Source organism: Henckelia pumila, chromosome 4, assembly GCF_033568475.1.
Source record: "Henckelia pumila isolate YLH828 chromosome 4, ASM3356847v2, whole genome shotgun sequence".
NCBI lineage: Eukaryota > Viridiplantae > Streptophyta > Magnoliopsida > Lamiales > Gesneriaceae > Henckelia > Henckelia pumila.
This window is the reverse complement of record NC_133123.1, coordinates 11870894-11894384: the sequence shown is the minus strand read 5'-3', so window position 1 is coordinate 11894384 and position 23491 is coordinate 11870894. Positions and strand designations below refer to the sequence as shown.

Here is a 23491-nt window from a genome sequence, read left to right as displayed (position 1 = left end):
CCCATGATTTGGGCTAAATGACTCGTATATAAATTCTTTCGCCTTCCACCGACTTTATTCCATACACTAATCACTTCACTCCACCGCCACAGTTCCAAACATGGCCGCATTCCGCCGTCTCCTCCTCGCCTTCTCCTTCGTCTCTGTGACAATGCTCGCCGCTGCCACCAACATTACCGAAATCCTCGACGCTTACCCTGAATACAGCGAATTCAACGATCTGTTAAGCCGAACAAAAGTGGCCGACGAAATCAACAGCCGCGAACCGGTCACCGTCTGTGTCCTGCCAAACGGCGGACTCTCTTCCTACACCGGAAAATACCCACTCAGCGTCGTTAAGAGCATCCTGTCCCTGCACGTCTTGCTCGACTACTTCGACGGCCCAAAGCTCCACAAAATCTCCGAAGGTTCCATACTCTCCACCACACTCTACCAAACCACCGGAAACTCCGATGGGAAGCTCGGATTTGTCAACATTACCGTTTTGAGAGGTGGGAAAGTCGGGTTCGGATCCGGCATTCCTGGGTCACCTCTCGACTCTTCTTACACCAAGTCAGTCAAACAAGTGCCGTACAACGTGTCGGTGATAGAGATCAGCCAGGCGATTGCTCCGGCCGGTATTCTGACGGCTGCGCCAGCCGCGTCGGACGTCAACATTACGGGTTTACTCGTGAAAGCCGGGTGCAAGAACTTTGCTGCTTTGATTGTTTCTACGGGGGTTTTGAAAGTCTACGAGTCAGCCGTGGACAACGGTCTCACCATTTTCGCGCCGAACGACGAGGCCTTCAAGGCGGCGGATGCGCCAGATCTGACCACACTCACCAATGCTGAGTTGGTTTCCATCTTGCAGTACCACGCCCTTGCCGCCTACTCTCCCATCGGAACTTTGAAAGAATCCAAGGATAAGATATTAACCACTCTCGCAACTAATGGCGCCGGGAAATACGCCCTCGGAGTCACGACTGATGGCGACTCGGTGAGTCTAGACACCGGCGTCGACATTTCCAGAATCGCTTCCACTGTGCTCGACTCGACCCCGCTCTGCATTTTCACCGTCGACAGTATACTTCTTCCCGTGGAGCTCTACGGTAAGCCTCCTTCTCCGGCGCCGGCTCCTGCACCCGAAACTTCTCCATCTCCTTCTCCTGCGGCTGACGCTCCAGCTCCAGAATCCGCCGCGGCTCCCGCGCCAGTACTATCTCCTCCAGCCCCGCCGAATAGCTCGCCTGACGGAGCACCGTCGGAAGGTCCTACCGCCGACTCTCAGAACAGCACTTCCGACAATGCCGGCGGCGTTCTGGAAGCTCCGGCGTTGATGAAAATGGTTCTGACAGGTGCAGTTTCGGTATTTGCGTGTGTTTTGTTGTCTTAAATCGTCATTTCCCAGGTTTGCTTAAATTTAATTAATTTTTCTCTCGTGATTTCTCTTGTTTTGTGTGCCTCGTTGTTTTCAGAGTACTGCTTCTGGAAAAAGAATAGGTATTATTTTGTACTACTTTTGTCTATGAGAGGGAGAGAGACGAAGAATTCCATTTATATATATTTTTAATATTATTATTATTCATGTAAATTTTTCCTTCTATTTATAAGCTTCTTGATTTAATCTATGGATAAATAACAAATGACGTTACACAATTGCAGTGAGAATATGATTCATTTGTCCAATCCAATTATTTACGCAAACAAGAATAAAATGGTGATAAATGGAGCTAATATCTACTTTTTAATAAAAAAGTGAGAGATTATTTTTGAATTGAATCTGAAATTCAAAATGGAATGTTTGCGTCGGTTAACGGTGGGGCTTGATAGCACGTGACGTGGAGAGAGATCTGTGTCATGAATCTTTTAAATTTAGTCCTTAGATATTTCCTAAAAAATGTTTTTAGATTGCTGTGGTCATAAATTATAATTAAAGTGGGAATAATTTGACCATTGTTAGATTGGGGGATTAATTTAACTATGATTTGGGAATTGACTGATTAGCCATTTATGATATTTAAAGCCTTTAAATATTTGCGCCGACGAGCCTCGAAATGCTGTCAGAACCCAGGAACTGCAATTCAATTACCATAAATTAAATTTATTTCTCCAATTTATTGCATGTATGCTACATTCGTATAGCTAGGTACGTAGTTATTAATTTTTAATTTTTTTTTTTGAAATGGCTAGGTACGTAGTTATTACTAGTGAAGTATATAGTGATCCTTTGGGTATTATATTTTATTATAAAATGTAGTTTTATACATATAATTTTTCTAAAATTGGCATGTGAATTTTTTGTGTTACATGTAAATGCACTTGAATATTTTAGTTTCCTATCGAAACAATATTAGGATAATAACATTTCTTGGTAGAGAGGGATGATTATCCGACCGATCAATTCAGAGTCGGTATGGATCTAATCCAAATATCCGTTTATAAATTGTTAAATCTTCAATCAGTTTATAAATTGTTCGGATTGAACTGAATTCGAACACTGATGTTGAATCCGACTGAGTTGATTGAAAACATATCCGTGACTGTATATTTTAATTGACTCCATTTGAATTTGATGTATTTGTTTCTTACTTTTCTTCATATATAAAAGTAACTTATCTGTGTAAGTAGTTGGGGAAAAAAAAATAAAATATTGATTCCAAGTATGTGTTATTCCAAATAAATTTGATCTTAGTTTCAAATTAGGGGTGTATTTATTGCAGAGATTTACTGATTTTTTTTAAATTACAGACTTTTGTGAAGTTGTTAGCTTTCTGTAGATTTTTATAGAATCTCACAGCCTTTTAATTACTTTCACAGAATCTTGCAGATTTGTTTTTATGACTTTTATTGACATTTTAAACTTTTTTTCATGATTTTTATTGGAATTTATAAATTTTTTTTAGAACCATATGTGTTTTGTATTTCATGATTTTGATATTGATATATTTATTTGAATTATTAATCGAGTATCAATAACTTATATTTATATTTATTTAAAATAATTCTATTTATTTAAAATATTTTTAATTATCATATTTAATTTTATGTAGTATTCTTTTATTTATATATATATATATATATATTTATGTTAATAAATTTTTAAAACTATGTTAATATGTTAAGTCAATATATATCAATCATATATATATATATATATACACACACATACAGATACATATTATTATTATTATTATTATTATTATTATTATTATTATTATTATGTATATAGGTATGCATATTAAAGTGAATAAAATGTAAATTTTGAGTTATAAGCTACAAATTAAAAAAATATAGAAAATAATTAAAATATCAAATTTTATATAATAAATAATTAATTAATCATAAAAAATAATTATTTTTATTTTCAATTTATGAGGATTATTTTATGTTATACCTGGAGTACTTCTCCCCTCCATGATGTGGTCAAATATCAACCATTTGATCATCAACACACATGTCAATTTTCATAAAACTATAAGAGCCCCACATGATCTAATGATATTAAAATAGGGGGAGCACTCCCGGTGTAGCATAGACTAATCCAATTTATGATCAATAAAATATTATCGTGTAGTATAACAAGTTTTTATTTAAAAATAATCAATATGATTTTAATTCTCATGAAATTTTGTAATTAAAATTCAAAAAATTATGAATGATAAACTTTTTTATTTTATTTTAGGGGGGTTTATTGGTTCTTAGAAAAGAAAAAATATGTTTGTATATATATTATTTTTAATATAACTAGTATTTATGCGGCTAGTGTATAGACTATTTTATAGAAATGAAAAAAAATGTGAGAATTTTCATACAAATCTTTGGGTTAAACCAAAGACAATTATAAACATTTTATTGTTGTACATTTGGCTTTTATTATTGTGTTTAATAGAATTCCATTGAGTTTTTAAAAATATATTGACATTTTAAATACTTATAGATTTTTGTAAAGTTTTAAAAGCCAAGTTTGAATATCATATGACTTTTTAAAATTTTACAAATGTTCATCTTAAATATCACTAAAGTTTTATGGAGTATATAAAAGTCTAAATTGAATACCTCTAGACTTTTAAACTCCACAAAAGTCATTAAAAGTATACAACCAATACATTATACTCGGTAAATCTATTATGCTAAACAAAATTACAAAAGCAGCTATTATACATTTATACTAAGACCATTAATATGTGTGGCCGAATTATTTTTTCATAATTTCGTTTTCTTTTAAAAAATATAATATGATTGGGTTTTATATATATAAATAAAATTTATTGGATACATATTCCGTACGGATCAAACCCTATTATATATGTTAGTTTTGAAAAATGAAGCGCCTGTCAGTACTAGGTTAGTTGTCTTACAACAAATTTGAAAATATTTTCACCAACCGGGAATTCTGTTCAAAACTTTTTTAAAAAAATGAAAGAAATGAAAAAGGTTTGCACTATTAACTTAACTTTTTTATATTTATATTCTTAAAATTAAATAATGTGTTATGAGATGAAAGAAACTTATCCCAGCCTGTTTCCGTTGCAACAGAGCAGCATTTACAAACACTAAAATATTACTAGATTATGGTTTGGATACAAATTGTGTTATATATATATATGTATTAATTATTTGCATCTAATTATTTTAAAGCAGCTCTATTCTAAAACTTCATTTTAAAGCAGCTCTATTATAAGATAGCGGAATTTCTGCATCAAATATAACATTCATCTCCAACGCACCTACTTTACTTTTTTATATTACTTTTTATTATTTATAAACATATATATGTATTAATTATTTGCATCTAATTATTTTAAAAATTATTAATTTTTTAATTATTATAACACAAACTAATTATTTATTATAACAAAAACTAATTATTTTTTAAATAATACCTTAATTACAATTAATTATTAATATTTAAAATTTAGAGTTAAATTATTATTTGTATTTTTATTAATTTAATTATTTTTGCATTATATAAATAAAAATAAATAAATAATCCCTGCGTCAAATTTTGACGCAGGGTTCTTCCTACGTCAAATTTGACATAGAAAAGAAAACTCATGTACGCTACTTCAAAGTAGCATTCTTGGGTTGGAGAAGGAACCCTGCAACACTATTCTGACGCAGAGTTGGAGATGTCCTAGGAATGTATAGTCGTTATTTTTTGGTGCGCATCGAGTAACTACTCAAACTAAAACAATATCCTGCAAACCATCACGGTTGTAATTGTAACAAGATTCGAATATGAATTCTTACGTAAAAGAAAACACCTTCATGACAATATCGCAAAAAAATTTAAAAGTATAGTACCTTATATTTTGAATTCGCTATTGCTCTATATTTTGGAATAGGAAAAAAAACCCCTTTCAAAACCCTTTAGCAAATAATTGCAATAGCACGTAATATGTGAAAATCAAATCAATAAATTTATGGCATTTAATTGGGACACATGAATATAGAAGCATTTTTAAATTCTTGATTAACCTGCATCCATTATCTATACCTATCTATCTATGTTTCTATGTTTGGTAGCATTATTAATAATCCATATACAAATTTATCATTTCTAATCCTATGTTCTTCTCATCATATTATTTATCCATATATTAATTATAATTTTACATCAATCAAATCATTAATTATTTATCATACATCAATCAAATCATTGAATTTAAATTACTATATTTCCCCCTATAAATAATATTATTTATATTTTATTTATTTTTTAAAAGGATAAAATAGTAATTTATAATTTTTATATAAAATTTAATCAATCAAATCAAATCAACTATAATCTATCAATCAAATCAAATATTTTATATACTATCATTATTTATTTATTTTTTATTACAATACATTACTTATCTATATATTATTTATCCCATCATCCGTATTAAAATAAAATGAGCATGTCTATATTAAAACACAATTAAGTGCTTCTGCGGGTAAGGCCCAAAGCAGACATCTTCTTTGGCCCATCAACATTAAAGTGCAAGCTGGGCCCGGCCCACCAGGAGGACATGCCTAGATTCTCTCGCACTTCTTTTAAGGCAGTTCAAAAGTACAAACAAGCACCATCGTGGTGGTGGTAGTGGAAGCCCATTTTCGTCAAACGGAATGGCATTTTGGTCCTTTCTTCTCAAGGGTCTGTTTGGCATATTTTATTTTTTCCTCTAAAAACTTTTTTGGGCACAGGTTTCTTTTTTTATACTTGATTGGAATTTACTATAAAAAGTAACACACCGCTTGATATTCTTCCCACCAAACAATCCCTTAATATGTAAACGTGGTCTGAAAACTACGACTTGCCGACCCCACTCCCCCTGTTTGTTCCAGTTTGAATTTTATTTAAAGTCAAAGTACAAAAAAGTCCCTGTTTGTTTTACTAAATTGCCATCGTTACCCTTCCTGCCTGTATCCTGAGTGTCTCTATCTTCATTATATTTCGTTTTGTTCTTTCAATTATAGCAAAGAGAACCGAACAAGACACACACATGGCTACAGGCGGAGGATACAGAAATGGTGCACACAAAGCGCCAAATCTTCGTAATTCGTCTTCTTTCAAATCGAAGCTTCCGCCGTCGAATGTACGCCGCAGCAGCCCTGCCACTCTCGGCGGCGGCGGCGTTCCTTCCGGTGAGTTGCGTTGAGTTAGTTCATTTAAGCATGTCTGGATATTGCTCGATCTGATGGTTTTGGTAGAAGGTGTAATAATTCCGGGGTTTGATTTATTGTACGAGCAATGTAGGTCAAAATGTAGTTTGACTTCGTTTTTAATTTTTCTTTTTTTTAGTTATGTGAATTAGTAGGCGAACTCAGAGGTCACGTTGAAGTGTGATATGTGCTATTAAAGTAGTTGTTGTGGATTTTTCTCTTACATGCTGCTCTTGAAAATAGGATTCTCGGGTTCATGGAGTGCTTGCTAGCGGATAAATAATGTTTTGTACGAGTAGACATGCATATGCCTCTATGCGTACTCGCTTATGCACGAGTTCGGGATCTCTAAAATCCATCTGTTTTTTTTTTTTGAAGTGGATTGAGGAGAGGCGGAATTACATCTTTGGGATGCATAACGGCTATTTGAGTTATGTATGGCGATATAATAACTAATAAGTGAGCAATAAACTTTTTGTTTAAATGGTATCCCGAGATACGACTTCGCCAATTATGAGTTGGGCGCTTTGATTATCCTATTTCCTACTTTCGAAATACCGTTGTGGAAAATACAACTCAAGTGCAGCTTGAACTATAGCGGTCAATTTGTGTCGTCTTCAAGAAATCTAAAATATTCCTTTTCGTGAGCATGCATTCCATGCCACATTTCATTGTTTTGACTGTTGGACATTTCTTTTGTTGATATGTATAAAGAAAACTGATCGATGAGGTTGGTCTGGAGTAAGAACAGTAAACCATGAATGTATTTCTTGTTTGGTCACATATTTGGTGATGTCGTCCTTGGAAAAGTCACTCAGGGTTTCATTTCAGTTGGAAATGTTTCATAGATGTCAAATGAATCATTTTGGTTAAGCTCTGTTAACAGTACAGCTGGATGGCTGCATTGAGCCATTCAAATTCAAATCTTTATTACCCCTATTTGAGAAGAGGATCTATTTGATGCATGTTATTGGAAAATTTCAGGAAGAGTGCGGGTTGCTGTAAGATTGAGACCTAAAAATGCTGAGGAATTGGGAGCTGATGCAGATTTTGCTGATTGCATAGAGTTGCAACCCGAGGTTCTTAAATGAATTTTAATCTGTTTGCTTAGATCTTTTACCTTAAGAGATAATGTAACCTCGTCTGTAAATATTTCTTTGTGATGCAATTTGTTTGCTTTTTGCCACAGCTTAAAAGATTGAAGCTTAGGAAAAACAATTGGGATTCAGATACCTATGAATTTGATGAGGTTTTTACTGAATTCGCATCACAAAAACGAGTCTACGAAGTTGTCGCTAAACCTGTTGTCGAGGTGAGTGGTGTAAATCCATTTTACTTTCTAAATTTGGGCATTAATTCTCTGAAGATGTGTAGTATACCCCGATTTTTCTTGCTGAATGTCTCTTTTTTATTGCTAGACTTTGCGGCTGCAAATTTACGCTGAATTAATGTATTTATGTATTTAATGATTGTTTAATCAATCATAACATCTAACGTTTCTGATTGTAACACATAAGTCTTGTAAGTTGTTTATAATCAGTTTTTCAAATTCTGTCAGTTAAATAAATGATATTTTCGCCTTCAAATGGAAAGCCACACAAATTTAAGTTTCTTCCTTATGTTTTACCTCAAAATAAATTGTTGTGTGGTTGAACAACATGCAGAAGCAACAAGTGTTATAAAGCTCACTCTCGATTATCTGTTTGTTTACTTATTCCCCTGTTTTCCAGAGCGTTTTGGATGGCTACAATGGGACTGTGATGGCTTATGGCCAGACTGGCACTGGTAAAACTTATACACTTGGACGACTGGGTGATGAAGACACCTCAGCTCGGGGTATAATGGTTCGCTCAATGGAGGATTTATTGGCAAATATCTCTCCGGAGACTGATTCTATCTTGGTCTCATACTTGCAGGTTGCATGCCGTGTATTTTTTTTTGGTAGTATTTTACTAGAAGATATCCGGAATTTTAATGAATGATATTGAATTATTATTTTCTTTATCTGTAGATTTATATGGAAACCATTCAGGATCTACTAAATCCAGCAAATGATAATATTTCTATTGTCGAGGATCAAAAGACCGGGGATGTTTCTTTGCCAGGAGCAACTGTCATGGAGATCAGGGACCAGCAAAGTTTTATTGAACTCTTACGCTTGGGTGAAGACCATAGGTTTGCTGCCAATACTAAACTGAACACTGAATCTTCCCGTAGTCATGCCCTTCTCATGGTAAAAATGGAGATGATAATATAAAATGCCTGTTTTTTTCTATTTGCTTTTCCTAGTCACTGTTTCCTGATATGCACAGAAAAATTCCTTTTTATACTATTCTTGTGAAACTGCTTGTTATTATCTGGTTCTACAACTAATGTTGCTTGGGACAGGTCCATGTGAAGAGGTCTGTATCAGATGGGGACAATGATTTTTCTCCTGAAAATCGCTCCCATTTGATTGGTAATTTGAGGCCACCAATGCTACGAAAAAGCAAACTTATTGTCGTGGATCTTGCTGGTTCTGAACGTATCCACAAATCAGGTCCTTTTGAAACTCTGGACCTATTTATTGAAGAAATATATTTTCATTTTTACAAAGTGATGGCTTTGTGCAAAACTGTCCAGGAGTCCAAAGTAAATAACTCAGTGGTTTCCTGTAAAAGTCTTGCCAAAAATAAAAATAAAATATAAGTAAAATTAAAGTGAGCTTTTGTGATCAATATGATCCTTGGTTTCAATCCCTCAACTCTAGGTTCTCCTTAGAGACTCTTAGTTTTATTGAACAAAAACAATTTGTGCTTTTTAGATGCTTTATTTATATGAATTCTTTGTATTTTGTCCAGAACAATTTTAGCTGTGTGTGTTCACATTTACTATTTTCTGTTAAGACTTTTAGTTGCCGGTTTTTCTATAATTTTCAAATTTTCATTTCTGAGAGGAGCAGAGACTGGTGGTGTGTGAACTGGAAACAGAAAAGGACTTGGACGTATTTGAAATTCTATTATGGATGCTTATTTATGAGAACTGTATCTCATGCATTTATCTTTCTGTATCTAAGAACTGGATTCGTAAGTGCCTAATAGTGAGAAATTAGCTGTGGGATGAAAATTAATTTTGTTTTAATTCCAAGAAGTATGAACTGTATTGTTGAATTAGCTAATCAATTCTTCATATTTATTCAAGTTCCTCGAGATGTCGTGTTCAGTTAATAGGAAAATATAACCTTTTAAGTTCTGACCTACTTGGTTGATCTTCATCTAGATTATAGCCATTATTAAAAACAAACAGACTCCAAAGTTGTTTTTCTATTTACGATATGACACACTGATAAACTTATTTGAAATATGATTCAAAGTGGACTGTATAGACAGTTTAGATTAATTAATCTTGTTTGCTTTAAGTGACTTACAATTTGTATTATCTCAGAGAATTTTAAATTTTTCTGAAGGAAGCGAGGGACACATGTTAGAAGAAGCAAAGTCTATAAATCTTTCACTCAGTGCTTTAGGGAAATGTATAAATGCCTTGGCAGAAAATAGTTCTCATGTCCCAGTTCGGGATTCTAAACTTACGAGGTTGCTTAAAGATTCATTTGGAGGTGAGATTTTCTTTGTGTGTTCATTTTCTGGCTTCTGGCTTGTGGTTTGTTTTCAGTAAAATTCTCTCTAATCTATAATTTAATTAGTTTATTAATTCTAAAACTTTTACCCAGGTTTCCTTTTGTCAGCACTGTTTTCGAGAATTGGTGCTTGATACTTTTATTTTACAATTAAGGTTTTTGGTTGGTTTGTTTTAGGACACAAAGATCACATTTATTGGGTTATGATGTTGAAGCCATGCACAACTTAATTGTTTTCCTGTTATGCTGCAGGCACATCAAGAACTTCATTAATTGTCACAATTGGTCCATCTCCACGTCATCGAGGAGAAACTTCAAGCACCATATTATTCGGACAAAGGGTGAGTTGGAAATATCAGAATTTTATGTTTGGACTTCCTTAGAACCGAGTAAAATGCCATGTGCTTGCATCTAATTTGTTATTTATAACGAAAATTGTTTATTTGCTGTACAAGATTGAGATCACCATATTGTATGTTAATTTTGTATTTATTGCAGGCAATGAAGGTGGAGAATATGCTGAAGATCAAGGAAGAATTTGATTACAAGAGTTTGTCCAAACGACTCGAGATGGAAATTGATAAACTCATTGCTGAAAATGAAAGACAGCAAAAAGTTTATGAAAATGAAACCGAGAGAATCAGATTAGAAGCACAGAAACGTGTTGCTGAGGCAGAAAGGAATTATGTGGAAGTTCTAGAGGTATTTGTGCATGCGAATTCCTCTCAGTGTCTGAAATAGAGTATATGTCTTCTCAATATCAAAACCATGGGACAACTTTCCAGTAAGAGTTACAAGAAATATATTAAAAAAATTTGAAATTGTTGCTATCATAACACTGTTATAACTTTATACTTTATAGCAGTCTCAGAAAATCACAGATACATTTAGGCAGTGATGTAAATGGCGGTAGGCGGTGGCGGGATGTTTAGTGACCGCCCAGGCAGTTGAATTTTTTTTTACTATTTTTATACATAATTATACAATATATGCGGAAAATGTATAATGTATTAATAATTAGGGTATTAAATGTGTGTAATTAATAATTAGGGTTTAATGTATTAGGGTATAATGTATTAAATGTGTGTTATTGGGTTGACTATTATGTTGACTTTTGAATAGAAAGTGTATAATGTATTATTAATTAGGGTTTTTTTTTAAAATTTTTTGTTGAATTCTGATCGCCTCACTTCCCCGCCTCACCCACCTTGCTTGACTCGCCCACCCTGGCTCACCTTTGACCGCCTACAAAACTGCCTTAAGGCAAAGATGGTGTGGTCGATGGCCGCCTCCCACCTAGTTGACCGCCTCAACCACCATTTAGAACACTGCATTTAGGCATAGTTTGTTACTGCAAACCCTTTGTAAATGGTTGATAAGAGATTGTTTCTTTCGCTTTACAATTTGCAATGCTAAGTTGTTTCACCCTTGAGCCTTGGTCTAATATCTCATGATACTAGTGTGTGGCCAACACTGTGGCAACAATATTTTGAGAAAATGCAGCATATGAGGTGCTAGAAAGTCTCTGCATAAAGTCGATTAAAACGTGGGGAATAAGATGGGGCTTGAAATTTGAATAAAATGTTATAAGCTTGTAAATGTTTAATTCAGATTATATTTACTTTTTTATTTTTGAGTTCCTGATTGATCCTATTTTGCTGGCATTTTAGGAGGAGAAAATGAAATGTCAGATGCATTATATGGAGTCAATTAAGATGCTTGAGGAAAAGTGGGCTGTCAATCAACAAAAACAAATCATCAATGGAGAGGTAGTAGCTTTCTCGTTCTCTTCAAGTATAAACTGGTAGATAAATTTGTATGGAGGAGTTTTCTTATTCAAGAGATGGGTAAAAAGTAAGGAGAAGACACAAGGTGAAGAGAACCGCCTTTGCATGTGTGCACTTGTTTCTGCAATGAAAGATGTCTATCTTCAGCATCTTTTGTGTGAAATGGGAACACGACGAAAGGAAAAAAAAGGGATTCAAGTTGGAAGTTACTGCCACAGTGCTCCACAGTTAAAATCTTTTAGGCAGTTGAAAGTGTTTTTTAATTAAGCTTTTCCTTTAAAAATAGATCAAATTTGCAGCCACGAGCAAAGCTTGTAGACAAAGTACCAACCCGTTTTTTGGTAGATGAAATAAGACTATAAGAGGCTCAAAATCATTTGCTTTCAAGAGGAGGTTCGGGGTGCGTGGACTATACACTAGAAATTAAGGGTTATCTTGAGTAGGCAGTAGTTAATGGAATAGTATTTTATCTCGTATCAATTCTACATGTAGGTGCACCTGAAATTCACTATAGATGCTTCTCAATTCATTTTTTTTTGTCACTTGAAACCATCAAATTATTAGAAGAAAAATGTGAATATGAGCTACTGTTTTGAGACTTTTGCCTCGTATTCTTAAGGAAACTGAAAATTGCTTTTTGTAGATTCACGCGGATGCTAGTAACAAAGAAGTTGCTGAGCTAAAGTCCTTGCTGCAAAATGAAAATCGGCTCCGTAAGACAGCTGAAGAGGATATTCAGAATTTAAAAAATCAGCTACTAAAATTTTCTAAGGTGGAGGTAATGGTCTTTGCCAAAAAATAACTTTTAGGGACTCTGCTACAAGTTTTTTAATTCATTGGATCATGGATTAAAGCTTCAAATTCAAACTGGGTTTTGAGCAACGAGAGATATAAAGTTTTTCCAAAAATGCTTCGAGAATGTCCCTGTGATGTCTTGAAACCTTGGTTACCATCTTGCTAATTTTAGTAAAGAAGTAATGTGAAAGCAAGGAAACAGGTTAGATAGTTCTTTTCTCTTAGTGAAAATCGTGGAAACAGAGTTGATTTTTTTAGGAGAATCTAATAATATGAAATACATTTAAATATGAATTTTTAAACTATGCTTAAATTCTGTTTCCATTTGTTCAAACAAGAACTGAAACTATTTAGGTGGATATTTACTGAAATTTTAATTTTTTTGACTTGGATCTATTTGAAATATGTATTTAACACATTTATATCTGCAGTTGATGGGAAACACAGATGTTTCGAGTTTTCAGCAAGTACTGGAAGAGGAGAGCCATCAGAAAAAGAAATTGGAAGAAGAACTGAGACTTTTACGAAGTCAATTGGCACAGCTGACCATTGAGGCTAATCAGGTGTGTTTTTGTTGTTTATTTTCTTTCATTGGAAGTTTTATATTTGAATGGTAGTTATATATGACACTTTTTAAATCACATTTGCCTTGTCTTGCTATGTATTTCGAGTTCGTTTAGCTTCTGAAATTTAACATTGCTATGGCTGAGTATCCTGTGTTGTTTTCTTTAATCAAACGAATGATAGGAACTTGACCAGATCAAAGTACAGATGAATTTAATTGGCTGAATATGTTTTGTTTCACTAGAATGTAATCATCTGTAGAGATTTTTATAGCCTTTTCTGTTCTCTCAGATCTTCCCATGTTTAACACAGACGTTTCTGTGCTTGATTTTTATTTGTTTGTGGTGTATTTGTAGCCTAGAGGCTCTCTCAACAGAGGAAACTCTGCAAACCCTCTACTTGGCTTAAATTCCCTTTCTCCACTTAATCATCTGCGATCTAGAGATGGTGGTGATGGAGAGAGAGCATCAATTACAAACCTTCATGAACAAGGTACTGTTTTTTGTTTTATTTCATTCATTGCATCTAAATTTCTTTGGGACTTGCATATCAAAATCTTATTGTGGCAGTTGGATTGCAAAAGATATTGTCGTTGCTTGAGTCAGACGATGCAAGTGTCCGAATTCATGCTGTCAAAGTAGTGGCTAATTTAGCTGCTGAAGGTGCTTCACTTTCCTTACATTTCTTTGTATGATACGACACATTAGTTATACCACATATATTTTTCATTTCACTACTACATCAGTCATCAAATGGTTGATCTCTAGACATGATCGTCTTTTCAGCTGAATTTAATTCTCAAATCTCATAATTAATAATTTAATATTTTCGGGACTCCGAGTCGGGAATCACGTCGGAAAGATTTTTTATTCCCGATGTCTATCCCAATATTAATCAGGACTGAAAAAATCCTAAAAATTTGGGTGGAGAAAACGTTAGGTCGGGATTTTTTCGGGATAAAAATGAGATGAAATTTGAAAAGGTTCGGATTTTCAGATTTTTTTTTCAGCCCTAGCTTGAATGCTGGAAAGGATATTTATGAAACAAAATTCAAACCTCCCTTTTTATTTTCCTTTTTAATACAGATTATGTAATTCATAATAGTTATCTATCAAGAACAATGGACACACTGATATTTGACATGTTAGTATGAAACACTTGAGCTTGTCTTCCTTGTAATTTACAGAAGCAAACCAAGAGAAGATAGTTGAAGCTGGTGGTCTCACTTCATTGTTGATGCTCCTTAGAAGCTACGAGGATGAAACTGTTCGTAGAATTGCTGCTGGTGCTATTGCTAACCTGGCTATGAATGGTAACTTCTTTTTCAGTTTGCGGTCGGTCTTTATATATCTATTTTGTGAGCATATTTTTGAAATGGTAGATTGTTCAATGGTATGCTATTAATTAATCAGTCATCGTGCTCTTTTCTTCTCCAATCAATTGACATTCCTGTAAATTATGCTTGTTTGCTGGCTCAGAGGCTAATCAGGAACTCATAATGGCCCAAGCCGGAATCTCTTTGTTAGCGATGACAGCCACCGATGCCGAAGATTCACAGACCCTGAGAATGGTTGCTGGAGCCATAGCTAATTTATGTGGCAATGGTATATGATTATTTGCTTTTGCACTTAGCTCTCCTCCCTTGTATCCCATTGATAAGGATACCATACAAATGTTGTAACATTAAAAAACAAGGGTTTCCAGTTGTAGGTATCGCAGAACAGTTCTTTAATTATCATGAAGCATCCCAGACTTTCTGCAAGGCGCCTTTTAGTTGGAATTTTATTTGATGTCTCTATGATGTGCTCTCCTTTTTTTTTTTTTTTTTTTCCCCCCCATATAAAAAACTCTATTATCAGTATGAAGTTTGCGTATTGACTCTGCAGATAAACTACAAACGAGGCTGAGGTCCGAAGGTGGGATTAAAGCTCTATTAGGAATGGTCAGATGTAGGCATCCGGATGTACTCTCTCAAGTTGCCCGTGGTGTTGCTAATTTCGCAAAATGTGAATCGAGGGCTTCTACGCAGGGTAAGTGCTTCCAGTGGGTTTATATAAATAGAGAAAATTGATTAGGCATGCCACAATTATGTCCATTAAAAACAAATAGTCTTTAGCGACTTGGGTTATGGTCAAATACACTGGAGTGGGTTCGTTTATTTTTTTTTAAAAAGTTTGACCAAAGTTATTTTGCCAACTTTCTTGTTGTATATATTATAATAATATATGACGTCTAGATCTTAAATGCACGGGGTATGTCACACACTCACACCACCATCACTGGTGGATCAGGCCTTCTAGAATGACCAGAAACAACTCGTCTGGCACCATTTGGACGTGGGTTTGGTTCAGCGCCTTTTTCGAATCTACAGAGCTGGACATCTTAAGCAATGCAAATAAGAAAATGAATAAATAAAACTGGTGTTGGGGGTGGTTGTCGATCCCAATGACATGTGGTGACATTGCTTTTGTGTTAACATAATATGAATATGTTGTATCATGGTGAACAAATGTTATATGCAAGTGTTTGAGATGCACAACACTGATGTCAGGAACAAGAGCCGGACGTTCTTTGCTAATAGAGGATGGAGCATTGCCTTGGATTGTACAAAATGCAAACAATGAAGTGTCACTGATAAGACGCCACGTTGAACTGGCGCTTTGCCATTTGGCACAACACGGTAATAGTCGAACCACTGATAAACCCAATTTTATGATCGCTCATTTTGATGGAAATATTGAATTCTTTTTTATTACCCATCAGAGGTTAATGCCAAAGACATGATCAGTGGAGGAGCCCTTTGGGAGCTTGTTCGTATTTCACGCGACTGTTCTCGTGAGGACATTCGGTCTCTGGCTCGTAGAACTTTGACATCAAGTTCCACGTTCCAATCTGAAATGCGTCGCTTAAGGATCGAGGTGTAAATTCTAACTTCATATACGCTTATTTGCCGGCTTTCGCTTGTTCTAATTAGCTTCACCTGTATATTGGTTCATCGTTTTGGGACACTCAAGTCACCATATTTCTGTTGCCTCTGTATCAATTTTGTATTTAGTTTCATTGTAAATAACGAGAGTATGATTAATGAAAGTTAGCAATTCTTGTTTTATCATAATGTGGTAAAAGAACTTGATTTTGTCACCTTGAAGGTGTAGCTAGACAGCTCTTAAATTTTGATGAGGCGATTCAGTATATTTTAAAGACAATTCATTCTTTAGAAATCTGAAATATTTTCATTTCAGAAGAGATACTCATCACTGTTCCCCAAATTTCACTGTTCATTCGACATTTCTCAATTAAAAATCGACTTTAAATTCAAAGCGACATAGAATATATGATTGCAGTATAAGAATAATCTATTTTGCGCTTTGTTTTTAAAAAGGTCATAAAATAAAAATTTGAAAGTATTCATATCCAAAAACTACCTGCTGGTTACCCTTTATTTGGTGGCCGTAGGTATCATATTTTTCCTTCATTTCCTACACAAACGACCATAATCTGTGGCTTGGAATGTTTTATCTTTAACCCTGTGGTTTCACTCGGTTCTTTCTTTTTAGATAACGTGTGTTCTTACATTCTGAAATGAGACGACGTCTAATGTGATGATAAATTGAAAGATAAAGATAACGAGTTCTTTTATGGTGCCCAATATTATATGTCCATTTCATGCCCACCATATACAATAGATGAGTTGACTTGTACATGATGGGCATGAAGTGAGCATATAGTGTTGGGCACCATAAAAAAACTCAAAGATAACATAGCTATCTTTTAATTTCAATTATTGTAAAACTTGAATCAAAATGTAAACTGATATAAAGATGTTGAATCTCTCGTTCGCTGTCGTATTGCAGAAAGAAAAAAAAGACAATAAAATATAACTCTGTGTACGGATTATAGTCGATCAAAACTTGCACATCGACAGCAAATTAATAACACGGGAACACCTACAATTAAAGGACTAACTGCTGGTTTGCATGTGCCGCCACCCATACTCAATAAATTGGAAGAAAGAGTCGAACTTTGATGCACTCAAATCTTTACAGAAATCTCATCACTAAAAACTTCAATTTTCATGCTACTATCGATTTTATGCATTGATAAATGAAAACTGCTTGTTCAAATATTTTGAAATTTTTTAAGGACGGTACCCATTCGACTTGATTAGCAAACTTTAAATGAAAGCACAACACAATTGGATCAGAAGATTTAATTATGCGAGTTAATGGTATAATTTCTCATCAGTGTCACGTCCATATGAACACAGGACTACATTACTCATTCTTATCATCAAATCAAATGCTAAATAATTTGCATATTTTGAAGCTTCTAAAGAAAGTCAAAGACTCAATTAATGATACATAATAGAGGTCACAAAAACTGGAATAATTAATAGACGAGTTCGGCTTGGATGAGAGGAGGCTATTTAATGGGAATGAATGAAAATATTGCAATTTAAAAATGATTTCACATTAAATTTTAATTAATAGTTTCATTAACATAGATAACTACTATATATCCCTATAATTTGTTGAACCCAACTTCTGAACTAGCTGATATTGCATCATAATGCATGTGAAAGGCAGTGGTAGACTAGACATAATATAGTCTTAATGCAGTGAACCATTGCACATTCCTGAATCTAGACACACCCTACCCATCATTGCTCACATTACCTTGTAGGCCCTTTTAATTAAACACACCCAAAACACACACACACACAAATTTGTATGTATTTTATAGGCAGAGAGAGAGACAGTGGAAAGAACTTTAACGTTGCTCGAGATGTTTATATATGCATGCATATGTTAAGAGGTTTTGATTAATCAACTTTTTTGCTGGGCTGTCTGTTTGTGATGTGAGCCATGAAAAAATTGTTAGGAGAATACTTTTGAAGCCATTATGTAATGGCAAAGAAGTTAAATTATGGACACTAATCCAATGATCATAATCATATCTCAGGTTGTACCTTAGCTTTCACCATAAGTAATAAATCTAAAATTGTGACATTTTATGAGATAAAAATTATCAAATGGAGGCGGGAAACATAGACTTTAACATTGTTTTGCCTAGTAAAAAAAAAAGGTTGAAATTAGGTGAATTCAGAGCCAATGCACGTGTGACACAGTCCCCGATGTTCATGTCTCTGGAACTCAGTCAAACATGCAAGAAATCAAGGCACGATGTTGTGTTTGTGCCCCCATACCTCTGTGCTCGAAAATTTTCAATATTATTATTAATTAACCAATTACCCCCCATTTGCATGCAGTCAAAATCTCGCCAACTGCCCACCAAATATATGCCTTGAAACTTGCGATTTACATCTTACTGTCTGCTGTGGAAGAACACACACAAGTACACAATGGAGGAGAGATGACATATATGCATATTAGTTTGATTTCATACGAATTTAATCAGAAATGTTTTTTTTTTCGGATTTTTGAGATCTTGCAAATAATGTAAAGATATATTTATGTTTGAGCAATGCTAATTCAGCCCGATACTCGAGTCGGTACTTTTTGAGAAATTTTTTTTGTTCAATATTTGTTGGATCATGGGGAGGTTTAAATCTACAAGTACAGAAGTTGAACATAATTTATATTAATGATGATGTTGCTAATGGGATTAAATTATTTTTTCACATACACACACATACAATAATATTAATTGATTTATATATGTGTGTCTTATAAAGTGAAGATGTGTGTTTTAAATAGGGTTGAGATTGTACGAGTTTGGATACTGTATGCTAAAATGGGAAACTTAAAAAGAGAGAAAAAAAAAAAATCAAACAAGCAACAAAAAGTAACCTTAAAAACTCTTATTTCTTCTGCATAAAGTGATGAAATGATTGTCAGACAAGTTACCAGAAGCAGAAGTAGAAGTAGCTACTACTACTACAACAACAAATTGCAGGAGTTTAAAAAAGTTAGAACACGGAGAGAATTTTAATTTCTCATAAAATGATCAAACCCACAAAGAATTCATGAATTTGTACATCCCTCTTCCATCAAAGTCAAAGAAATCAAAGTACGTACCAAGTGATTTTTGGGAAAGAGAAAAAAAAAAAAGAAGATCAAGAAAAAGAAGAGTTAAAAGCTAAATACTTTGCAAGAACTAGAAGTGAAATCATCATGTCATAATTTTAAGATTCTTGGATTATGAATATTAAAATGGAGGACGACCTGTTACCCAATAAGCTTCAGCTGGTAATTGACATGAATTCATGAGATTATTTTGGGGCATTCCTTGAAACATATTCGCATTCGGGTCGTTCATAATTTGCTGTCCCGAAATCCCCGGCGGAGGCGGAGGCGAACCCAGCTGCTGCCCTCCTCCTCCTCCCGCCGCCGCCGCCTCTTCGTCTTCCAAAGGCAGCCTCTCATAAGCTGCATTACCAAACGATGCAGCCATTATCATCACCGGCCCGGAAGCCAGAAGAGGCCCAACCACCGTCCCCCCAACCACTTGTCCTTGCCCGCCGGCCAAATATATAGTAAGCCCGGACGCCGCCGGCGGAGCCGGAGGCGGAAGAAACGAGCCCGAAAGAGAGAGAATCTCAAACCTCCCGTGTAAAGTCACGACCGCACCAGGCGCCGAAGGCTGGCGGAGAGTTACATTCGTGACGGTGCCGCTGCCGCTCAATATGCAAACCCCCCTCTGCCGCCTGGTGGCGAAGATGGATATGCTTTCTTGAATATCGCAGCCATTGGCAACTTCCATAACATGAGACCTCAGCGCATTAGCGCTGTCTCGAGTGATTATAATAGGAGGCTTTGGCTTGTTCTTGGAGCCGGAGGGGCGGCCCCGTGGTCTTCTTGTTACCTCGTTTTGATCATGATCAGTCCCCAGTAGCCCCCCCATCTCCTTTTCTTGATCGGCTGTGTTGGAGGAGGCCAGGCCGTAATTCTCATCTGGATCTCCCTTTAATGGGTTCCCGTTTCCGCTTTGTTCGTCGTCGATGCTCCGACGCTGCTGCTGATGCTGCTGCAAGAATTGGTGGTGGAGCTGAAGATCTCCGCCGTGGAAAGGTGGCGGTAAATGGCGGGGACGACCGTGACTTAGCTGATCCATCACTTCTTTCCAACCTTAACAAGTACTTATATATGTATGTATATTCAAGATCAATGCAAATCTTAATTTGCTGAAATAGAGGAGGATTTGTGTGTATATATGAAGCTCAAGAATCAGAAAGCTACAACAGATGAATTAAATCTGATTCAACGGACATAAATTAAAATAGGTTGAGATTGATTTGAGCTAAAAGTATACATCAGCTGTTTTGGTTTCCAACTGTTTGTATATATGATTCTCTACTTGTTTTGTAGAGAAATGAATATAAAGAGAGAGAGAGAGAGAGAGGATGAAATGATGTTTGGGGGAATATAAAGTTGATGTTTTTATGTTTAGGATGATAATGTAATGTTTGGGTTAGTTAGGGTTTGGTCAATAGAGGGGATTGGATAGATACGTGGGGGTTTCGGGATAAGGTGGAGGTTAAATTCGGTAATCCACAATTTTGTTAATATTTTTTACTTTATCGTTTGTTTTTGCCAAATATATAGGTAGTGTTTGAAAATGCTTCTAAAACGTAAATTACAGCTTAGCTAAGTAGTATCTTTTCTGGTTCTATTGAATAAATTGAAAAATACCAAAGAAATCTGTCTATAAACTTTGTTTTTTGGTGATTTTCTTAATCTAAATGAGACGAATTTAGTACTTATTTAAAGTATGTTTGATTGAGCTTATAAGCTCCACAAAACAACTTAGCTATTTTGGAGTTTATAAGCTCTTAAAATAGGTTTGGTAAAAAAAAATTTGAAACAGCTTATAAACTGTCAAAATAGGGTTAGTTTGGCTACAAAAGCATTTTGCTTTAAAAGTGTTTTTTTTAAGTTGGCATTTAAAAGTACTTTTTTTAAGGAAAAAAAAAATCAATATTCACTTATTTTTAGAGGTTATTAAGGAAAAAAAATCAATAAACACTTGTTATTAGATGTTGCAAAGATTATCTTATAAGCTTTTTTAATAACTTATAAAATGTTTTTAAAAAAATTAAGGGTGACCTTACTTTTTTGAAAATATTTTATTTTAACATTCTATCTCTTCAAAATATTTTTAAATATTTTCATAAATCAACATCATTTCCTCCACGGATTAAATATTAAATATTATTTTTAAAAAAATTTCAAATAACATAAAATTTTCTAAATTATAATATTAAAATAATTTTATTTTTTTAATATAGATTTATTATAAAACTATTTTCGTATACGTATAACTCGTTACATTATTTTCATAACATTATACATTTTTTGGTAATCTTGACAATAAAAAAAAATTTTAATATCAAACATATCAATATCTTTAAGTTGTTTAAAATAAGTTACTCAAACATTTTAAGAACTTATTGCCTTATATAATATAAGCTCATAAAACAGCTACTGTTTTCAACCTCTAAAAATAAGTGATTATGAATTTTTTCTTAACAAATTTGTGTTAAGAAAAAATTCATAATCGCTTATTTTTAGATTTTGCAAACACTTACTTAAGCTCTAAGAGCTTATAAGTTATTTTTAAAAATTTTATCCAAACACCCTCTTAGTTTCGTTTGAACTTTAAATTAATGTTGAATAAAAGTATTAAAAAAATATTCAAAATTAAAATCAAAATCGAGGACATGTTTTCCAGTTTTTTTCCCCTTAATTTACATATAGTCCGGTTATATATGATTCATGATATTGTGTGATATCATTACTATGGATCGAATTTAATTAGTTTAATTATCTTATGAGTAATACTATAATTTTTCTAATTGATAAAATTTAATCAAATAAACAATTTATGTTCGAATATGGTAGAATGGAAATATTCATAAAAATCGGGTGCGGTTTCCTCTGCACATGCTGTGCCATCAAACGACCCAGTCTCCTCCTCTTCTTTTTTTTTTTAGGAAAAAAATTTGTTTTTATATTTAATTTGATTTATAAAAACATGTGTCCTTAATTTTAGTTTGTTCTCTTAATTAATTCCGATAAAATAATAAAAATAATAATTAGTATCAATACACGTATAATTAGTATATTGATTAAATAAAAATTTCGGTACAATATAGATATATACCGTTTATATGAAAAAAATTATATATCTTTTAATTTAAAAATGCTATATATTTTTTATTTATTTATATTATTTTGATATTTAAATTTATACTAAAATTTTTAATTTTCATATTGTTGTCTGTTGGAAATTTAGTTTTGATATTTACAAAAGAAAGCCAAACTAATTGAGCAACCACAAAGGGCTAAACTGATATTCGAAAATGATGACGTCACTATCAACGACCACATGGCTAAGGGATGCAATCTACTTTGCTAAACTGAATCGTTAAACTGAATCACTAAACTAATAACGTCACTATTAACGACCGCGCTCAACTGGCTAAAGGAATGCAAATCAGTTTACCTTGCTAAGCTGAATCCATCAGTTTACCCTTGCCAAACTGACTGAATCAGTTTATCCACAACAGTTTACTACCGTTCCATTTTTAGATAACATCATCCGTACTCTGACATCCCTGCATAAGGTAGTGCCGCGATACTAAGGGAATGTCGGCTCCAGAAATCGTTGACGATGGTGACAAATCCAACGAAAATAATTTAAATCCTATCTGAAGGACAATTTGAATTTATGACCGTTGGCAATCCAAAGGGTATAAATAGAGATCTTGATCAATCTCAAAAACCACTAATGTTCTGAAAACTCTGCCATTCTTGCGAGAATACTAAAAGCTTTTTACGCTCAAGATTTGATCAACGAACTCGAAGCACAAACGTTCAAGCATTATTCTGATCATTGAAGGATCGATCTTTGTGCTAAGGATTTCGAGTTGTATTCATTCTATTATACTATCAGTCTAGAACTGAAACTAAGGTGTTATACTAGGAGTTCTTGTTTAGACAGTGTCTAAGTCATAAACTGGATTGGGTTTGTGCAAATTACTTGTATAAATCAAAGTCTTCTAGTGATATCCTTTCTATGTGGAAGAAGGGGTGACGTAGGAGTGTTTGAAATCTTCGAACATCCATAAACAATTACTTGT

At 34.1% G+C, this 23491-nt stretch overlaps 3 protein-coding genes across 3 annotated transcripts; 2 read left to right on the top strand and 1 right to left on the bottom strand.

The window, feature by feature from the left end:
* LOC140865873 (fasciclin-like arabinogalactan protein 10) lies at positions 1-1549 on the top strand. Its single transcript, XM_073270702.1, has one exon. The coding sequence runs from the start codon at positions 101-103 to the stop codon at positions 1370-1372; it is 1272 nt and encodes a 423-aa protein (XP_073126803.1). The 5' UTR covers positions 1-100; the 3' UTR covers positions 1373-1549.
* A 4848-nt stretch (positions 1550-6397) lies between these two features.
* Positions 6398-16491, top strand: LOC140860266 (kinesin-like protein KIN-UB). Its single transcript, XM_073263202.1, has 19 exons — positions 6398-6609; positions 7612-7706; positions 7817-7939; positions 8358-8543; positions 8639-8860; positions 9016-9166; positions 10073-10222; positions 10496-10584; positions 10742-10945; positions 11914-12012; positions 12674-12808; positions 13257-13388; positions 13746-13881; positions 13959-14051; positions 14576-14701; positions 14868-14993; positions 15276-15419; positions 15941-16069; positions 16153-16491. Exons 1-19 carry the CDS (start codon positions 6468-6470, stop codon positions 16311-16313), a joined length of 2643 nt encoding a protein of 880 aa, XP_073119303.1. The 5' UTR covers positions 6398-6467; the 3' UTR covers positions 16314-16491.
* A 2945-nt stretch (positions 16492-19436) lies between these two features.
* LOC140864384 (AT-hook motif nuclear-localized protein 18-like) lies at positions 19437-20716 on the bottom strand. Its single transcript, XM_073268538.1, has one exon. The coding sequence runs from the start codon at positions 20461-20463 to the stop codon at positions 19558-19560; it is 906 nt and encodes a 301-aa protein (XP_073124639.1). The 5' UTR covers positions 20464-20716; the 3' UTR covers positions 19437-19557.
* Positions 20717-23491: the final 2775 nt, after the last annotated feature.

Excerpts from the sequence above, each read along its gene's own strand:
- LOC140865873 (XM_073270702.1), top strand. The coding sequence starts at position 101 with ATGGCCGCATTCCGCCGTCTCCTCCTCGCCTTCTCCTTCGTCTCTGTG.
- LOC140860266 (XM_073263202.1), top strand. The coding sequence starts at position 6,468 with ATGGCTACAGGCGGAGGATACAGAAATGGTGCACACAAAGCGCCAAAT. Across the intron at positions 14,052-14,575 it reads GGCTAATTTAGCTGCTGAAG|AAGCAAACCAAGAGAAGATA; the intron begins GTGCTTCACTTT and ends TGTAATTTACAG. Across the intron at positions 16,070-16,152 it reads TTGCCATTTGGCACAACACG|AGGTTAATGCCAAAGACATG; the intron begins GTAATAGTCGAA and ends ATTACCCATCAG.
- LOC140864384 (XM_073268538.1), bottom strand. The coding sequence starts at position 20,463 with ATGGATCAGCTAAGTCACGGTCGTCCCCGCCATTTACCGCCACCTTTC.